A 15,956-nucleotide genomic window follows, 5' to 3' on the forward strand; every position below is an offset into this window, starting at 1 on the left:
AGCTAGTAGGTGACCCAGGGCAAATAGTAAGTACTTCATAAATACTCCTTGAATAGAGGGTGGCAGGGCTATCAGAGTAGCGAAGAGGATGAAAGGGGAAGGTCAAGCAGGGTCATGAGCTTGGTGCTTGCAGGAGAGATGAGGGGCAGTGAATGCAGAGGGCTAGACTGAGGGAGGAGGTGAGAACGAAAACCATGTTGTATCATCATCTGCTTGCATCCTGGGCTCTCAGCTCTAAGAGATGGAGGAGGACTGTGTGTGAAGTGGGAGGCACTTCTCTAGGCTCAAGAAGAAAGAAAAAAAAAACACAAGAAGAAAATAAAGGCATAGGAAATGCCAGTCTTCCCTTGGGCCTGTTATTTTTATCATCAAGGGACACTGTCAGAATGACAGGGTCACTCACTTCCCCTCTTCCTCAAACTGCTGTCATTTGATTCCTCTAGCTCCCTGACTATTCTCAAATACACAGCCCCCGCCAAACTGAATTCCAAGGCCTCATAAAACCTCCCACAGCACACTCCTTTGTAACTGGCATCAAAGATGGTTCTAGAAAGTACAGGCAAACAGATCATTTCCAAGGGCCAGAAATATAAACCTTATATATTATCAAGAGGGAGCCATGCACGTCCTAAACTCCCATGCTAGGTCTTCCCAGTAAGTAGTGAGGCCACCACATTTTGACTGCCAGCCTCCCCGAGCCACCTAGGGTGGTCTACATCCGGTGTCCTGGCTAAACAGCATCTGCTAAACGTCAACTAAACACGACAGACCAGGAGTCACTGGAAACAAGCTCTGACCATGCTGTTCTTGAAAGATAGATGGCTATGACAACCAGAATGGAATCAAGCAAGATAGTGAGGACTTTTAACTTTCAATCATACTATCAGGTCCTACTCACAATATCTCCCCCCCCCAAATGGAGGCCAGACTTTCTTCCAATTTTTTTCAGGTCCCTGCAGGAGGCTGACAGGTGATGTTTCATATACGTGGTCCCAGGGAGGAGACTCTTGATAGTTGCAAGACAAGGTCCCTGCTGACACATGATGAGCAGACTAATAAGGGGACCCCATGTGACTCTACTTAAACCTATGATGAGTGACACCAAGATATGAGATCTCTCAGATGCAGAGTGCTATCACAATACATAGCTTGTCTTGGGAGTCTGGCCCCAGATTCAGCGCTTAGTCCAAAATCCCTGAGACTAAGTAATTTATAAAGATATAAATAGACTTCCCATAGTTCTAGAGGCTGGAAAGCTAAGCTCAAAGTAGTAGCGCATCTGGGTGTCGGATGAGGGTCTTCTTGTTACATCCTCCCATTGCAGAAGGTAGACAATCAGGCTAGCTAAATTCTACATAAAGTCTCTCTTATAAAGGCCCTTAATCTCATTAGTGAGGGAGCAGCCCTTATGGCCTAACTAACCACTAAAGGCCCAATCTCTCTTCTTTTGAAAAGAGGTTTCTTTTTCATTGTGTACATGTATGTCGGTATGTGGGTATGTGCATGTGAGTGTAGGTGCCTACAGAGGCCAGAAGAAAGGGTTGGATCTCCTGGAGCTGGAGTTAGGGGAGTTGTGAGTCACGCTACATGGGTCCTACAGTTCTCTGGTATGTGCTCTTAACCTCTGAGCCATCTCTCCAGCCCCTCTCTTCTTTTTAAAAATCAGACCTAGGAATTGAACTCAGGGCTTTGCACATGTCAGGCACATGTTCTACCACACACACACACACACACACACACACACACATACAGAGAACACACACACACACACAGAGAACACACACAGAGAACACACACACACACACACACACACACACACACACACACACACACACACACACACACACATACAGAGGAAGCCGGAGAGCAGGTTATGTGGGGGCCGGCAGGGGCATTTGCCAGCGACACCGCCGCGCGCGAGCCGGAAGTGCAGGCTGTGCCAGCCAGCCTGCCGCGCCGCAGGAGCTCCAGGCTAGACCCTGGTGACTGCGGCCCCTTGGCGGGAGGAGGAAGATGAGGAGCGGCGGGGGCGGCGCGGGGCCTCGCTGCTGCGCGGAGCCGGGTTCCGAGCCCGCGGCCGACTGCGCAGCCCGCCTGCGAGCCTGAGATATCTACGTGGAGCTACCATGGAAAAATCCTGGATGCTGTGGAGCTTTATTGAAAGATGGCTACTAGCCTTGGCGCCGAGATATATATGCATTCATCCCCAGCCTTCTTTTTAGTTTTTATTTTGAAACAGGGTCTCACCAAGTTGCTCAGGCTTGTCCTGAACTCACGCTGTAGTTCAAGCAGGTCTTGAACTTGTGATCCTCTTGCCACAGTCTTCAGGGTGGCTGAGATTATAGGTTTGCCTCACCGGGCCTTGCGAGGCTCCATCTCCAAATGCCATCACATGGGTAATACTTTCAAAGCACAGCACTACTTTTCCAGTTTCATGACTACCTTCAACTCCCCCTGGTCCACTGGAAAGTTGTTTGATGATCAAGTGTCATGACACATGTGTTAGGCTTTGAAGACCAGAAGAATAGTTTTTGCTTTTGTTTTTGTTTTTAGGTTGTGGTATTCCATCAGGATCCTGTCTAGTGGAGTATACAAAGTGGCTTTGGTTTCTTCCCAGGGTGGACAGTGCCTACCAGTCATGAGGCTGGTTCTACTTGCCCTCACTTCAGGCTCCCACTAGTGGCTAAACAAGACTGTCACCTAATTCACTCAAGTATCGTTGGTCACGGAAGTACACGGGAGCAATGGAGGTACCGTTGCTGGGTTGAGGGAAAGGACACACCTGTGGGCCTCCCTATGATCCAATTTGCCAACCATGTGCTCTTATTGGGCACAAATACACTGTCTCTGTGGGAATCAAACCCAGTACTTAACAAACGGCCAAATAACTGAGCTTAGTCATGTAACCGGGCCTGTTCTTTAATCCCTGGCTACAATTGGAGCTATTCTAAGAATAGCATTAAAAATTTTGTATTTTTTTTAGACAGGGTCTCATGTAGATCAGGCTATCCTCTAGCTCTCTGTGTTGCTGAGGATGACCTTAATCTTCTGATCCTCCTGCCTCTACCTCCCAAGTGTTGAGATTAAGGAAGCTGAGGCAAGAAGGCTACAAGTTTAAGGACAGCCTGAACTACCTAGTGAGACCCTGTCTCAAAACAATGAATTAATTTAAACAATGTGACAATTTTGAGATTTAAAGCCTACACAGCTTTGAGAGCAATCCCAGCATGGGTCGAAAATAGCATTTAGCAAACTCTCTCTCTCCCAACTCCACATCTCCTGCCCCCACAATCTGAAATAAGGTTTTCCAGAGCCACCCAAAAGCCAAAGGTGAGGCCGGGCACGCTCACTTATGAATATCTCTTAGTTGAGAATAACAGGGCAGCTGCACCAGTCTTCTCTAACTAGGTAAAAAACTTGGGCTTCTTCTATTTCCCATGACAACGGGCCGTGCAGTAGACAGAGGCCAGGGATCTGGAACCACATCTGGAATGGAAAGGTCAGCACCCAATCTTCATAGCACCCAAGCACCCCCTCCCCATCTCTGTTGATATCAGTGCATAGCTCGTGGTTTCTCTGGAGACTTTGACACAGTCGTAGTGGGGGCAGGTGGACAAAGGCCTTCTGTGTTTATTATATCCGTGACTCTTCCCTCCTGTTTCCCAACTCGGCATCTGGAGCACAGAGGCTTCCCATACAGGCCCCTCTCACAGACATGCCCAGGTCCAGGCATCTTAGCTGTAAGGCAGCCCTTCTCTTCCCTTCCCATTCAAAAGAGCACGATGGGATGAGGGAAAGGACACACCTGTGAATACTGAGCAATGCTACTTAGAGGGATGACCAGAACCCACCAGATTTAGCTTACTTTTCTTTTGGAGGCAGGGGATTACGATATGCAGCCAAGGCCAGAATCAAACAAGTGATCCTCCTGCCTCAGTGCTCAGATGACAGGCATGCTCTACCACAACTAGTTTTTAATTTAGGTGTTCAAAGTGAAGCAGGGGCAAACTACGGGCTGTTGTGCATAACATACGGCTGGCAGTCTCTTCACTGCCATAGCAGTGTGGTTGAGAATTGCTGCTTCCCACCAATGGCAAATTTCCAACTCCGAGGTTCAATCTGCCTTAGGCTGAGCAGGAGGCCAGAGTTGTGCTGAGAACAGAGAAGGTGATTGACACTTCTAACCCATAATGTAGTGACGTAGTTTGGTGGGACACCTTCGTATTGCAAAAAACTTATTCCTATTTGTTTGTAGCAAAGCAAACTATGAGGCTGAACACTGCTTGATGACTCAGAGAATGAGTCTGGAAGCTGTCTACAGGGACTGAAGTCCTGGGGTGACTAGACGCTTCCAGGTATCAGTGCAAGCGACACCCGGTGCAAAACACTTCCTGTTTTGCTACATGCTGGGCACCTTCTTTGCTTTTCTTGTCATAACAGACCCTTATTTCCATCAAAATGCCCTGACTTCCTGATAGGACAGTACTATTTTGTTTTTTGATTTTTTTTTTGTCCATACCCACAGCAGGTCACAGAGAACACAACTCTACCTACTACATGGCACACAGACTTGAGCCGGACTTGTCAAGGCTGATGAAAAGCTTCTACTACTAAACCTATCAGGGGTGGGCCGTGCTGATGGGCAGGACATCAGGCGAGACAATGACTTGCAGCCTGGCTATGCTCATTTGTTGGCCAATTCACAGGAGGTGGCAGCTCATGTTGTAATGATGACTTAGAGGGCACCAGCAGCGGGAAAAGTTGGCTAAAAATGGCTTTTGATGACAAGGCTTTCCTGAGTTTGGCTGTCCCCTGACATTATGTCATTAGGAAAAACTGATGCCTCTCAATAGAGCAAAAGAAATCTGTTCCCGAAGTAGAGACTTGCTGAAAGCTCTTAGCTGTCTCCTAGAAATCACAACATTGAAGCTTTCACAGCAACAGCAGCAACACGTTGTAAAGAAGCGCCCTCAGCCGTCTTTATTACTCACTCCCCTAGTAGGGGGAGGTGGGGGAGGAGAGGAAAGAGGACTCTTTGTGGAAATTCATTCACACTTAATAAGGCAAAGCATAACCCTGATGCTTAAAAATAACATCACTGGGGCTGGAGAGATGGCTGAGTGGTTAAGAGCACTGGCTGCTCTTGCAGAGGATCCGGATTTGACTCTGAACACCCACAAGGCAGCTAACAACCACCTGTAATTCTAGTCCCAGGTGATCCCATGCCCTCTTCTGGCTTCTGTGGAGACTGTACACATGTGGTACACTTACATACATGCAGGCAAAACATTCATATGCATAAAAATAAATAAAATCGTTTTTTAAAAAATCATTGTGGTTGCCAGAATATTGGAGGCTATTTCTCACTGTTCGGTTTATGAGAACAGGACTTAATTCTTGGACAACAGCCCATCCTTGTGCCTCTGAGGCCAAGCAATTGTTTCAGGCTTTTGCTGTGCCCAGGGATCCCCAGGGCAAGCTGGCCAGCTAGACTGTGAGGTATTGGTGAGCCCTGGTTTCAGCAAGAGACCTTACCACAGTAAGTACAGTGGAGGGTGATTGAGGGAGGGAGACACCCTACATCACCCTCTGGTCTCTACACACACAAACATACACCTGTACACACATATGAACATATACATGAACCAAAAATGAGGAAGAAGAGAGTGGAAGAGGCCTGAATTCCCAATCCACACTAAGCCTTGGGCCAGCCTTTCCCTGGTTACCAATCTCTGTGTCATTGAGACTTCACAGCAGCCACCACTAGAAACAAGTTAATTAGGTTCTGGATCCTCTGTCAGCAATACCTGAGACTTGGGCAATCAAGAGTTACCACACTAAGATGGTTGATGAAGGTACTTCACTGCTATCTGCCCAAGACTGATCATAAGAACGCATGTCTAGGCAGTTGAACCCCATGCTCCCACTCACATTCATGGTTCCATTGATCTCAGCCACTGACTCATCATCCGTGGGGAACTGATAGATCTGGACTCCATTGCTCACAAGTTCGCTGGTGATTTTGATCTTGAACTTGGTCAGCTCACTCTTAGAAATGGCATCTGATTTGGCAATGATGGGGATGATATTCACCTAGGAAAAGGAGGAACAAAGCGGGATCAACTTTCGTTAACTAGCAACTCACAACTACGCAGCCTAGAGCTCCCACCAGCTCCCAGAGGGGATAGCTCAGCAAATAGGTGTGGCACTGCCCACCTTTAGCCACACAACAATATACTAAACAATAACGAGGACTTACTATGTGTTGGCCACTGAACTAAGTACCCTATGAGTGGTTGCTAGTGTTTTACCAATGTGAAACCGAACCACACAGAGGTTCAATAACTTACCTAAGGCCACAGGGCAGATAAGTATCAGAACTGAAATTCAAATCAAAGTCAGCCTTATTCCCAAAGCTATGAGCAACTATGAGCTTTAAGCAACTATGAGCTAGCTAGCTATCAGTTCAGATCTAAGCTGATGAACTGTGTGATATCTTGGAATCAAGGTCGCTGCTGGAGTGAATCAAAGAAGAAAGATGACAGGGAATCTGTGGTTGACAAGGTGACTGGTGGACATCCGTTGGTAATAGTAAGTTGTCCCAACCCATGCAACCTTGGCTCGCCCCAGGCAGATATAACACGGATCCACATGGGAGGTCAGAAAAAGGAAGCAGGGACAGAACTTGATGAAGAAGAACATGTGGCTTTCTTCCTTGCAGCAGCCAGTTGGGCACAGAAGACCCAATATTACAGATCTGACATGAAACATATGCAGAAATGTCAGACTGGGGCTGGGGCTGGGACACAGCTCAGTTGGTAGGATGCTAGCTTAGCATGAACAGAGGCCTCAGTTCCGTCTTCAGCTGCACCTGTAATCCCAGCACTGGAGAGGCGGAGGTGGGCAGATCAGTTCAAGGTCATCTTCAGCTACATAGTGGGTTTGAGGGTAGCTTAAGCTACACCAGATCCTGTTTTACCCCCACCCCACCCCACCGCCTACAAGTTACAATGCTTGAGTCAAAGGATTTGTTTCTGAGTAAAGAAAGTAGGTGTGAATACTCAATTTCAGATAGCAAGAGAAAGGCCTAGTGCCACGCCAAAAGTTCAACTCACCTGAATCCTGATCCTTGAAATCCCTCCAGAAAGAGGGAAAGCTTTTATTGCCAAAGGTAAAGAAATCTGACATGTGCGAGGCTTTGGGAGACAGCACACTAAAGCTCAGGTTCCTGCAGAAAATGGAGTTGATCCTGTCTGCAGACCCCTTTGGGGCAGCGTAAGTGGTGCTCAGGCCCTAGACTCTGAAAGGAGAGCGTGGGAGCTCTAGAACTGAAGAAGTCCCCTAAAGACTCATACCACATAGCTTGGGATGCTGGTCAAAGATCAGACCTTGTAGTTATCTCCCTTGAAGTCTTTGGGGTCAAGAGAGCAGAATCTTTGCCAAGATGGAACAGCAGGCAAATCCAAGTCTCCTTGTCATTTTTTTTTTTGCTAAGTCCTCATTAGTTCACAATAAACATAAGCCAAAAACTGCTTGCTTAAGGCAGCCCACCCAGCAGACTGCCTGCCACATGGCTCACTGCTACCCTATACAGGGCCATGCTGGGCAGGAAGACATTTCAGGAGCAGCCTATTATTCATGAGCAGTGAGCTCATTGCTGCAAAAATGGAAAAACTGCTCTTATTCTGATTATAGCTGACATTCAGTTTTTATAGTGGCTCTGCTACCAAATGACTACATGTAAATTAGAATTTTGTATACTAAAATAACTTGCAGTTAGAGCTAAAGGCAAATCTCAACTCTGTTATAAGTTGTCTGACCTTGAGCAAGCTAGCTACTTGCCTCTCTGTGTCTCAGTGATCTCATATGTAAAATGCAACTAACAGCACCTAAATACACTAGATTGTTGTTGTTGTTGTTGTTGTTGTTGTTGTTGTTGTTGTTGTTATAAGGACAAAATAGGGCCCAGTCTGTATTGCTTTTTTTAAAAAAGATTTATTTATTTATTATGTATACAGCATGTATGACTGCACACCAGAAGAGGGCACTAGATCTCATTACAGATGGTTGTAAGCCATCATGTGGTTGCTGGGAATTGAACTCAGGACCTCTGGGAGAACAGTCAGTGCTCTTAACTGCTGAGCCATCTCTCTAGCCCCCAGTCTCTATTGCTGAAGACAACACTTACATATCTCATTGAACACGGAGAAGTGGAGCTGGTGTCTAACTAGAGCCTTCACCTCTACTGACTAGTGTTCGTGGGACTGGAATGGACTTTGCACACTACCCAAGGAGAAAGGCAGCTAGCTACCCACCCTGCAGCTACAAACCCTGCAAACCATAATGGTCACCTGCCTATGTGATACGCTGGTGCGACAGGGGCACAAATGTGAAGGCAACCAACCGCTATCTAATGGCACTTAAGGCCCACTCCATGAGATGGAGCTCATGGCTGACACTGCTAGACCTGAGTGAGACTGGATAGGTCATGGGCCTACGGGAGAGCTGAAAACTACAGTTCTGCTAAAAGAACATGGCGATAAAATGACTCCTGACAACATTCTGTTACACCCGTAGATCAGTGCCTTGCTTAGCCGTCATCAGAGAACCTTCTTGCAGTAGATGGGAACTAACACAGAGACCCACAACTGGACAGTATGCTGAGTGAGAGATTTTGGAGCACTCAGTCTTAAATGGCATGTCTTCATCAAACTTCTCCCCTCGTGGAAGAGGAGGCAGAAAGACTGTAAGAAGCCAGGAGTGGTGGTGCATGCCTTTAATCCCAGCACTCAGGAGGTAAAGCCAAGCGAATCTCTGTGAGTTCGAGACCAGCCTGGTCTACAGAGCGAGATCCAGGATAGGTACCAAAACTACACAGAGAAACCCTGTCTCAAAAAAAAAAAAAAAAAAAAAGACTATAAGAGCCAGAGCTGATGGAGGACACCAAGGAAGCAGTGTCTTCCAGACAATGGGACTGATACACATAGGAACTCACAGAGACTGTAGCAGCACACACAGGTTCGAGCCAGACAGGATCCCATTGCTAAGAGAGGGGAAGTAAATACAGGCTCTATCTCTAACCAAGAAGCTACCTGCAACTGATACCTACTTGCAAAGGAAAAACTAGTTTTTCACAATGAAGTCTCAGTGAGTATATTAACTTCAGGATACACCCCATGCTCAGCAGTAGATGGTCAACACACAGTGAACTCAATGGTGTTTTTGTAGACTTTCTGTCTCACACTGCTTTGTTTGGACTTTATTTATTTATTTATTTATTTATTTTTGTCTTATTGGTCTTGTACTTATATATTTAGTTTCTGTTTTCATGAAGTTTCTTTTTATATGTGTTTGGGGGGGCTTTTTGTTGTTTTTGTTTTTTAACGAGAGAGAGAGAGAGAGAGAGAGAGAGAGAGAGAGAGAGAGAGAAAGGAGAAGAGAAGAGAAGAGAAGAGAAGAGAAGAGAAGAGAAGAGAAGAGAAGAGAAGAGAAGAGACATGAAGTTGGGTAGGTGGAGAGGTGGGGCAGATATGGGAGGGGTTGGGGGAGGGGAAAAGCATGATCACAATGTATGAAAAAAATTTCGATTAAAAATAACTAAAAATTTAAAAATTAAAACAAAATACAATAAAACATCTTTTGTTAAAAACAAAACCAAAAAAATAACAAAACCCAGAGCCCAGTGGCTAAGCTCTTGTGGCACAAGCATGAGGAGCAGAGTTTGGATCCCCAGAACCTACAAACATTCAGCCTGCCCATAATTCAGCCTCAGAAGGCAGAGATGGGATTCCCAGAGCAAGCAAGCTAGTTAGCAAGACTAGCCATATATTTGAATTCTGGTTTGGCTGAGAGATTCTGCCTCAATGAATAAGACAGAAGACCGATGATGGAGGAGGATTCTGACATCAACCTTCGGTCTCCACATAGCACCCATATGTGCATGCACATACGCACATGTGTACACACACATGCAAACATGCATACACACACATGACCAACACATACAAGGATGACATAACATGTATAAGTATATAGCGCCTGGCACATGCCAAATGCTAAGGAAGAAAAACTGTAGTAATTAGGCTTTTTGAAGATTCCAATGTTCAGTTTATTTTGTTTTGCTTTGTTTTGTTTTTTGGTGCTGGGAATCGAATCTAGGGCCTTGCACATGGTTGGATAGATAGTTCAGCAGTTTAGAGCACTCGTTGCTCTTGCAGAAGACTTAGGTTTGCTTTCCAGCACCCACTTGAGGGCTCACAACCATCCGTAACTCCAGTTCTAGGGAATCTGGCATCCTCTTCTGCACCAGGCATGCAAGTGGTGCACAGATACACACGCGGAGGTAAAATACCCAAAAACATAAAATACAATAAATCTAAAAAAATTTTAAAGGAAAGAATAACACTTTCCATTGCCAAAACCAGCACCCTTAGACTTGAACAGCCATCTTGCTTGCATTCATTCTTATTTCCAAGACACCCAGGACAAATCCATCCCTCATACTAGGAATCCAGATGGCAAAGCATATGATACAAATGCAGGATCTGTTACATCATCCTTATGGAGGAAGGGCAGGAAGGATTGGATTAGGATGCCACAAAACCTCTGCTGGACTCCAGCGTCCCTTACATATTAGATCAGTAAGAGTCCAGCCTGCTCAGCCCCAGCTCCTGCCTCATACCTTACTATCCAGCTTCTTCATGGTTACTAGGTCCAGAGACTTGAGCGAATGTCCTGTGGGGGCAATGAAGTACAAGCAGACATGGATTCGGGAGTCATGGTAGGTGTGCAGTACTCTCCGGATCTTCAGCTCCTCCTGCAGGTAGGCCTCAAACTGAGCATCTATGAATTCCACGATGGGCTTATAGCTAGAGAGGAGAGGAGAGAAATGCCATCAAGTGGTTGGTTTTTGACGTCGTCAGTCCCAGTTAGAAATGCAAAGTGTCTTCTGTGATTGGTCCTCCCACATCTAGTTGGGCTTCTCCATGACTTCTCAGTGGGCTCTTATACTGACAGCTTTGGCTGCCTTCTTGGTCCACATATAAACCCAATTTATTTCTTCACTGTGGAATGCCCATCAATCTTTCCTCATCCCCATCCTGCCTCCGCATACCTCAGGGCTCAGTTTAATGCCTATCTCCTTCCTATGGCCTTCTCTACTTATACTCAAAATTCCTTCTGTGGCCCAGCAGTGTAAACAATTATACATGGTATTGGATTGTTTGTGGCTGCTTCACAGGACTCCATGCTCTCTTAGATCCACTGTGTCTTCCTGAAGGACAGGACCTGGGAAGAGAACTTCTCTCTCTTCCAGCAGGCCCCGAGGCAATGTGGAACCCACTGGTGGGATCTGTAGTTAGGCCCTCAGGAGAAGCCCATGGGATGTTTCCTGCATCTCCCCACACCCTGCACTGGAGCTGTGGACACAAGACCTCTCTGTGGCCACCCTGGGGGATTTTGTCACAGTGCTGTGGGACCTTTGCTCATTCTTGCAGCAGTGAGTGAAGCATCCCAATTAACAACCTTGACAGTCACATTTTTTTTCACTTCTCATCTAAGCATCTAGACAAATGTTGATAAAGATACTTCCCCCATCATCTACACAGGAACCCCAGCTCACTGAGAATCCATGGAAAGCTCTCCTAGGCAGCTTTCTTGACTCAACAACACATTTATTTGTTTGTTTGTTTTTGAAACAGGGTATCATTATAACCTTGGCTGGTCTTGAACTTGCTACGTAGACCAAGCTGGCCCCAAACTCACAGAGATCTGCCTCTCTTTGCCCTCCCAGTGCCAGGATTAAAGGCATGCACTACCATGCATAGCTCTATTTGTTTATTTTTTAGACAATGTCTTGCTACATAGCTGTGGTGGTTTGAAAGAAAATGGTCCCCAAAGGGAATGGCACTATTAGGAGGTGTGCCTTTGTTGGAGTAGGTATGGTCTTGGGGAAAAAGTGTCACTGTGGAGGCAGGCTTTGAGGTCTCATATATGCTCAAGCCATGCCCAGTGAGACAGAGTACTTCCTGTTGCCTATGAGTCAAGATGTAAGAACTCAGCTCCTTCTCCAGCACCATGTCTGCCTTGCTTCCTGCCATGACAATAATGGACTAAACCTCTGAAATGTAAGCTGCCACCACAATTAAATGTTTTCCCTTATAAGAGTTGCCATGGCCGTGGTGTCTCTTCACATAGAAACCCTAACTAAGACAATAGCCTAAGCTGGTGGAATTCATGTAGCTCAGACTGGCCTCAAACTCATGAACCTTCTACCTCAGCTTCCTGAGTACCAGAATTACATACATGTACCACCACACCTGACTCAGCAAGTCCTCCTAAACAATAGTGAGTGGAAGGTCTATAGGCAGTAGTTGCTAAGGGAAGGAGAGATATTTTCTTCATTAGTATAGCCACTGATGAATTGCCCATGCTTCTGTAACTAATCCCTTATCCATGTTCTTATAAGTAACCCTAATTAAACTTATTGGTTTGCACATACATAGGCATAAAACTAGAAAAGGGAGCTGGTGAGATGGTTCAGTGGTTAAGGGCACCTGTCATCAAGCCTGAGGATCTGAGTTTGATTCCCAGAGCCCACATGATAGGAGAAAACTAGCTCTTGCAGTTGCCCTCTGACCTTTATACATGACTGTGGTATGCATACACACACACATGCTTGTGCACGCATGCACACACACACACACACACACACACACACACAAATGAATGAAAGTGTAATTACTAAAACACCTCTATTTACAAAAATAAGAGTAAAGGAAGGGTTACTTGGGAAGAGGAAGAAGATCAGTGGGAGGGAGACAAGAGAGGGTAATGGGGAGTGAATATAATTAAAAAATACACTATGTACATGCACAAAAGTCTCATAATGAAACCCATTATCACGTATAATTAATATATGCTAATTTTGTAAAACTTCTAAAAAGAATAGTCAGCCCACTCCTCCTCCCTGTGACATTCTTTCTTTCTTTTTCTTAACTACATTTATTTATTGTGTAGGTGTGTGGCCTAAGTGTGGAAGTCAGAGGACAGCTTGTGGGAGTCAGTTCTCTCCTTTCACCCCGAGAGATCGAGGGAAGGAGGAACTCAGGTCATCAGCTTGGTGACAAGCATCTCTACCCACTGAGCCATCTCACCTGCCTCTGCCTCACCCTTGACCATATCATCATCTTTCTGCTCTAACTAGGTCATCTCAGTTTTCAGTCCTCCCTCCCTCCTCCTCTCCTCAGAGATGCTGCCTCTCCACTGGAGATGTTGCCTCCCTTCAGGGAAGAAGAGGTTCATTACCTCAGCCCAGGGCAGGGAGTTTTCAGATCCCACTGCCAGAAGAGAACATGATCAAAGAGACGTCTGAGCCCAACCAACACCTCCCACCTGCAGCAGCTCCCAACCTGAGCCTTTGTGAAAGAGCCCCCTTAGGCAAGGGGAGGAAAGCGGCCTTTAAAAAAAGAACCACAGAATTCTGCATCCCGAGAGCTGCATTCAGGAAGAGACCCAGGTGCAGGGTATCTCTGGCACCCCAAAGGAAAAAAACTAAAAATACTGTTCTTTCTCTTTCTTCCTTTGCTTCACCCCCGCCCCAGCCAAGACTGTTTTGAAGCACAAATGATTGTTTGGCAGCAAAGAGTCATAGAAGGTTCCGGAAGAAATCATAGTGAGAACAGAGGGCACATCCCTCAGACGTAGCTAATTTTTAGATGGGTAGCTGCTTTGAATTATATGATCAGGGCATGCATGGCTTTGCTTTCCTCTATTACATAACTTCTTTTTTATTTCAGTTTTTGCTTCACACAAAGGGGTGGAGGAGACAGGGGAGCAGATTTTCTCAGCTTCCTTCCTCTTGGATCTCTGGAACCCTGTGTTCATCTGATTCCCACTGCCCCTGACTCCGAGAGCCTCTGAAGAGGCGCACAGATCAGACCAGGCAAGCCCGCCAATCAGCCACCAGGATTTGGTTTCAAGGGATCTGAAAGATGGTGACTCATCCTTGTACCGTCAGTGTCTGGCCTGCCGTCTGGCATCCAGTGAGGATTCCACCTACCGCTCTGAGTTTGCTCACCCCGGCCCCCATGGCTGATCTTCCCACAGTGGCCATCTCTTCTCCACCTGTTGCTATCCTTACTAAACTCCACTCTGGGGCAAAGGAAACCTTACTTCTGTATGCAGCTGCATTACCAACTCTGTCCTTTTTTCTTCAAGGTGCTACTTTTCTCATACCCCTCCCAAGAGGACATTTCTATGTGACCCACACCCTAGTTCCATGGAGGGCTGTAGAAGACAGCTTTCTTCTAGCACTTTCTTCCATGGCAGACTCTATCCTTCCTCATCACTACAATTAATCTTTTCCCTTTTAAGGCAGCAAGTTCAAGACTTTTATGGACCATCCACGCAATTCTTTTCTAATGTATATAGGTGTTTTGCCTGCATGTATGTCTATGCATCACATGCATGTCTTGAGTCCATGGAGGCCAGAGAGGGTGATGGATCCCCTGGGAGTGAAGTTACAGATAGTTATAAGGCCCCATGCAGATGCTGGGAATTGAACTTGGGTCCTATGCAAGAACAGTCAATGCTCTTAACTGCTGAACCATCTCTCCAGCCCTTTCCACACAATTCTAAACATGAAGTCCACAGACCTCCAAGAAGCCTACGAATAAAATTTAGAGAATTCCCAAACTTGGACAGGAACAAAATACATCTCTAACTGAAGTTTGGCAGTTTCTTCCATTATAAACCAAGGCAATAATCTATGGTCCAGTAGAAATCATTCATATTTTCCTTTCCTAGTCCAGTGGTTGCACATCTGTCAAAATATCATCTATATCCATCATAGCTTCTATGTTCTGGTAATTATGAAGCCTGCAAACAGATACTGTTATTTCAGGACTTAACAGAGAAGCATATGGGTTACTAAATCATAATTTAAAAATATTTTGGTAACTGTATTTTTAATACAATTGGTACATTTTAGGCATTCAAAAGTTATTTGAGAATGAGCCCAGAGGCCACAGCACAGTACTAAAGGTGCCAATTGTCCAAATGCTTCTTCATTTCTGGTGGTGAGATGTACTATGGAGACTCTGCACTAGACTACTGAATAGAAAGTACGGAAAGTTCAGCTACTTTTGACACCATGACCAAGGACAACTTCTCTGAGGGTGCAGTATCTGAGCTGAAAGGATGAGTATTACCAGCAAGCCACGGTAACAGTCAGGAGAAGGGCAGTCCAAGCAACAGAAATGCCAGAATGACCCTGAGGCAGAAACCAGCCTGACAAGTTTAAGCAACAGGAAGAAAGGCTGGGAGCTCAAATTCAGTGAATGAAAGAGGAATGAGAAACTATCAACCACAGCTACACAACAGAAACAGCCTATGTGTCCATCAACTGATGACTGAATAAAGAAAACACGGACTATCCATTCAATAAAATAGCTTTAGCTATAAAGAAATTATCATATAACCTGCCTAACACATGCTAGGCCCTGGGTTCAATCCCTATAACTGGAAGATTTCCTGTGTCCCGGCCTGTGGTCGGGACAAATCTCTCCATCTCTCCTACTCACGTCCCCCAAGTAAACACACAGAGGCTTATATTAATTAAAACTGCTCGGCCATTAGCTCAGGCTTACTACTGACTAGCTCTTACATTTAAACTCAGCCCATTTCTGTTAATCGATATGTTGCCATGTGTTCCATGGCTTTACCTATGTGCCATTACATGCTGCTCCTTAGGCAGCTGGCTGCTGTCTCCCCTGCCTTCTTCCCATCTTTCCCTTTGAATTTCCTGCCTGCCTCTAAGCTGCCTTGCCATAGGCCAAACAGCTTTATTTATCAACCAATCAGAGAAACACATACTCGCAGCGTATAGAAAGACATTCCCCCACCAAATCCCCAACATTGAAAAGGGGGGAGGGGTAGAAGGGAGGGGGGTATTAATG

The 15,956-nt window shown here is 45.8% G+C and overlaps 1 protein-coding gene across 5 annotated transcripts in view; it reads right to left on the bottom strand.

Moving 5' to 3' along the window:
- Positions 1–15,956, bottom strand: part of Septin6 (septin 6) — a 72,542-nt gene that overhangs the window by 19,907 nt on the left and 36,679 nt on the right. For all 5 annotated transcript variants that reach the window (XM_059250383.1, XM_059250381.1, XM_059250384.1 and 2 more), the window contains exons 4-5: positions 10,682–10,868; positions 5,932–6,093 (exon numbers count right to left, since the gene is read on the bottom strand). In XM_059250383.1, the coding sequence (XP_059106366.1) occupies positions 5,932–6,093; positions 10,682–10,868 (349 nt within the window). The remainder of the gene's footprint in view (positions 1–5,931; positions 6,094–10,681; positions 10,869–15,956) is intronic.

This window comes from Peromyscus eremicus, chromosome X, assembly GCF_949786415.1.
Source record: "Peromyscus eremicus chromosome X, PerEre_H2_v1, whole genome shotgun sequence".
Taxonomy (NCBI): Eukaryota; Metazoa; Chordata; class Mammalia; order Rodentia; family Cricetidae; genus Peromyscus; species Peromyscus eremicus.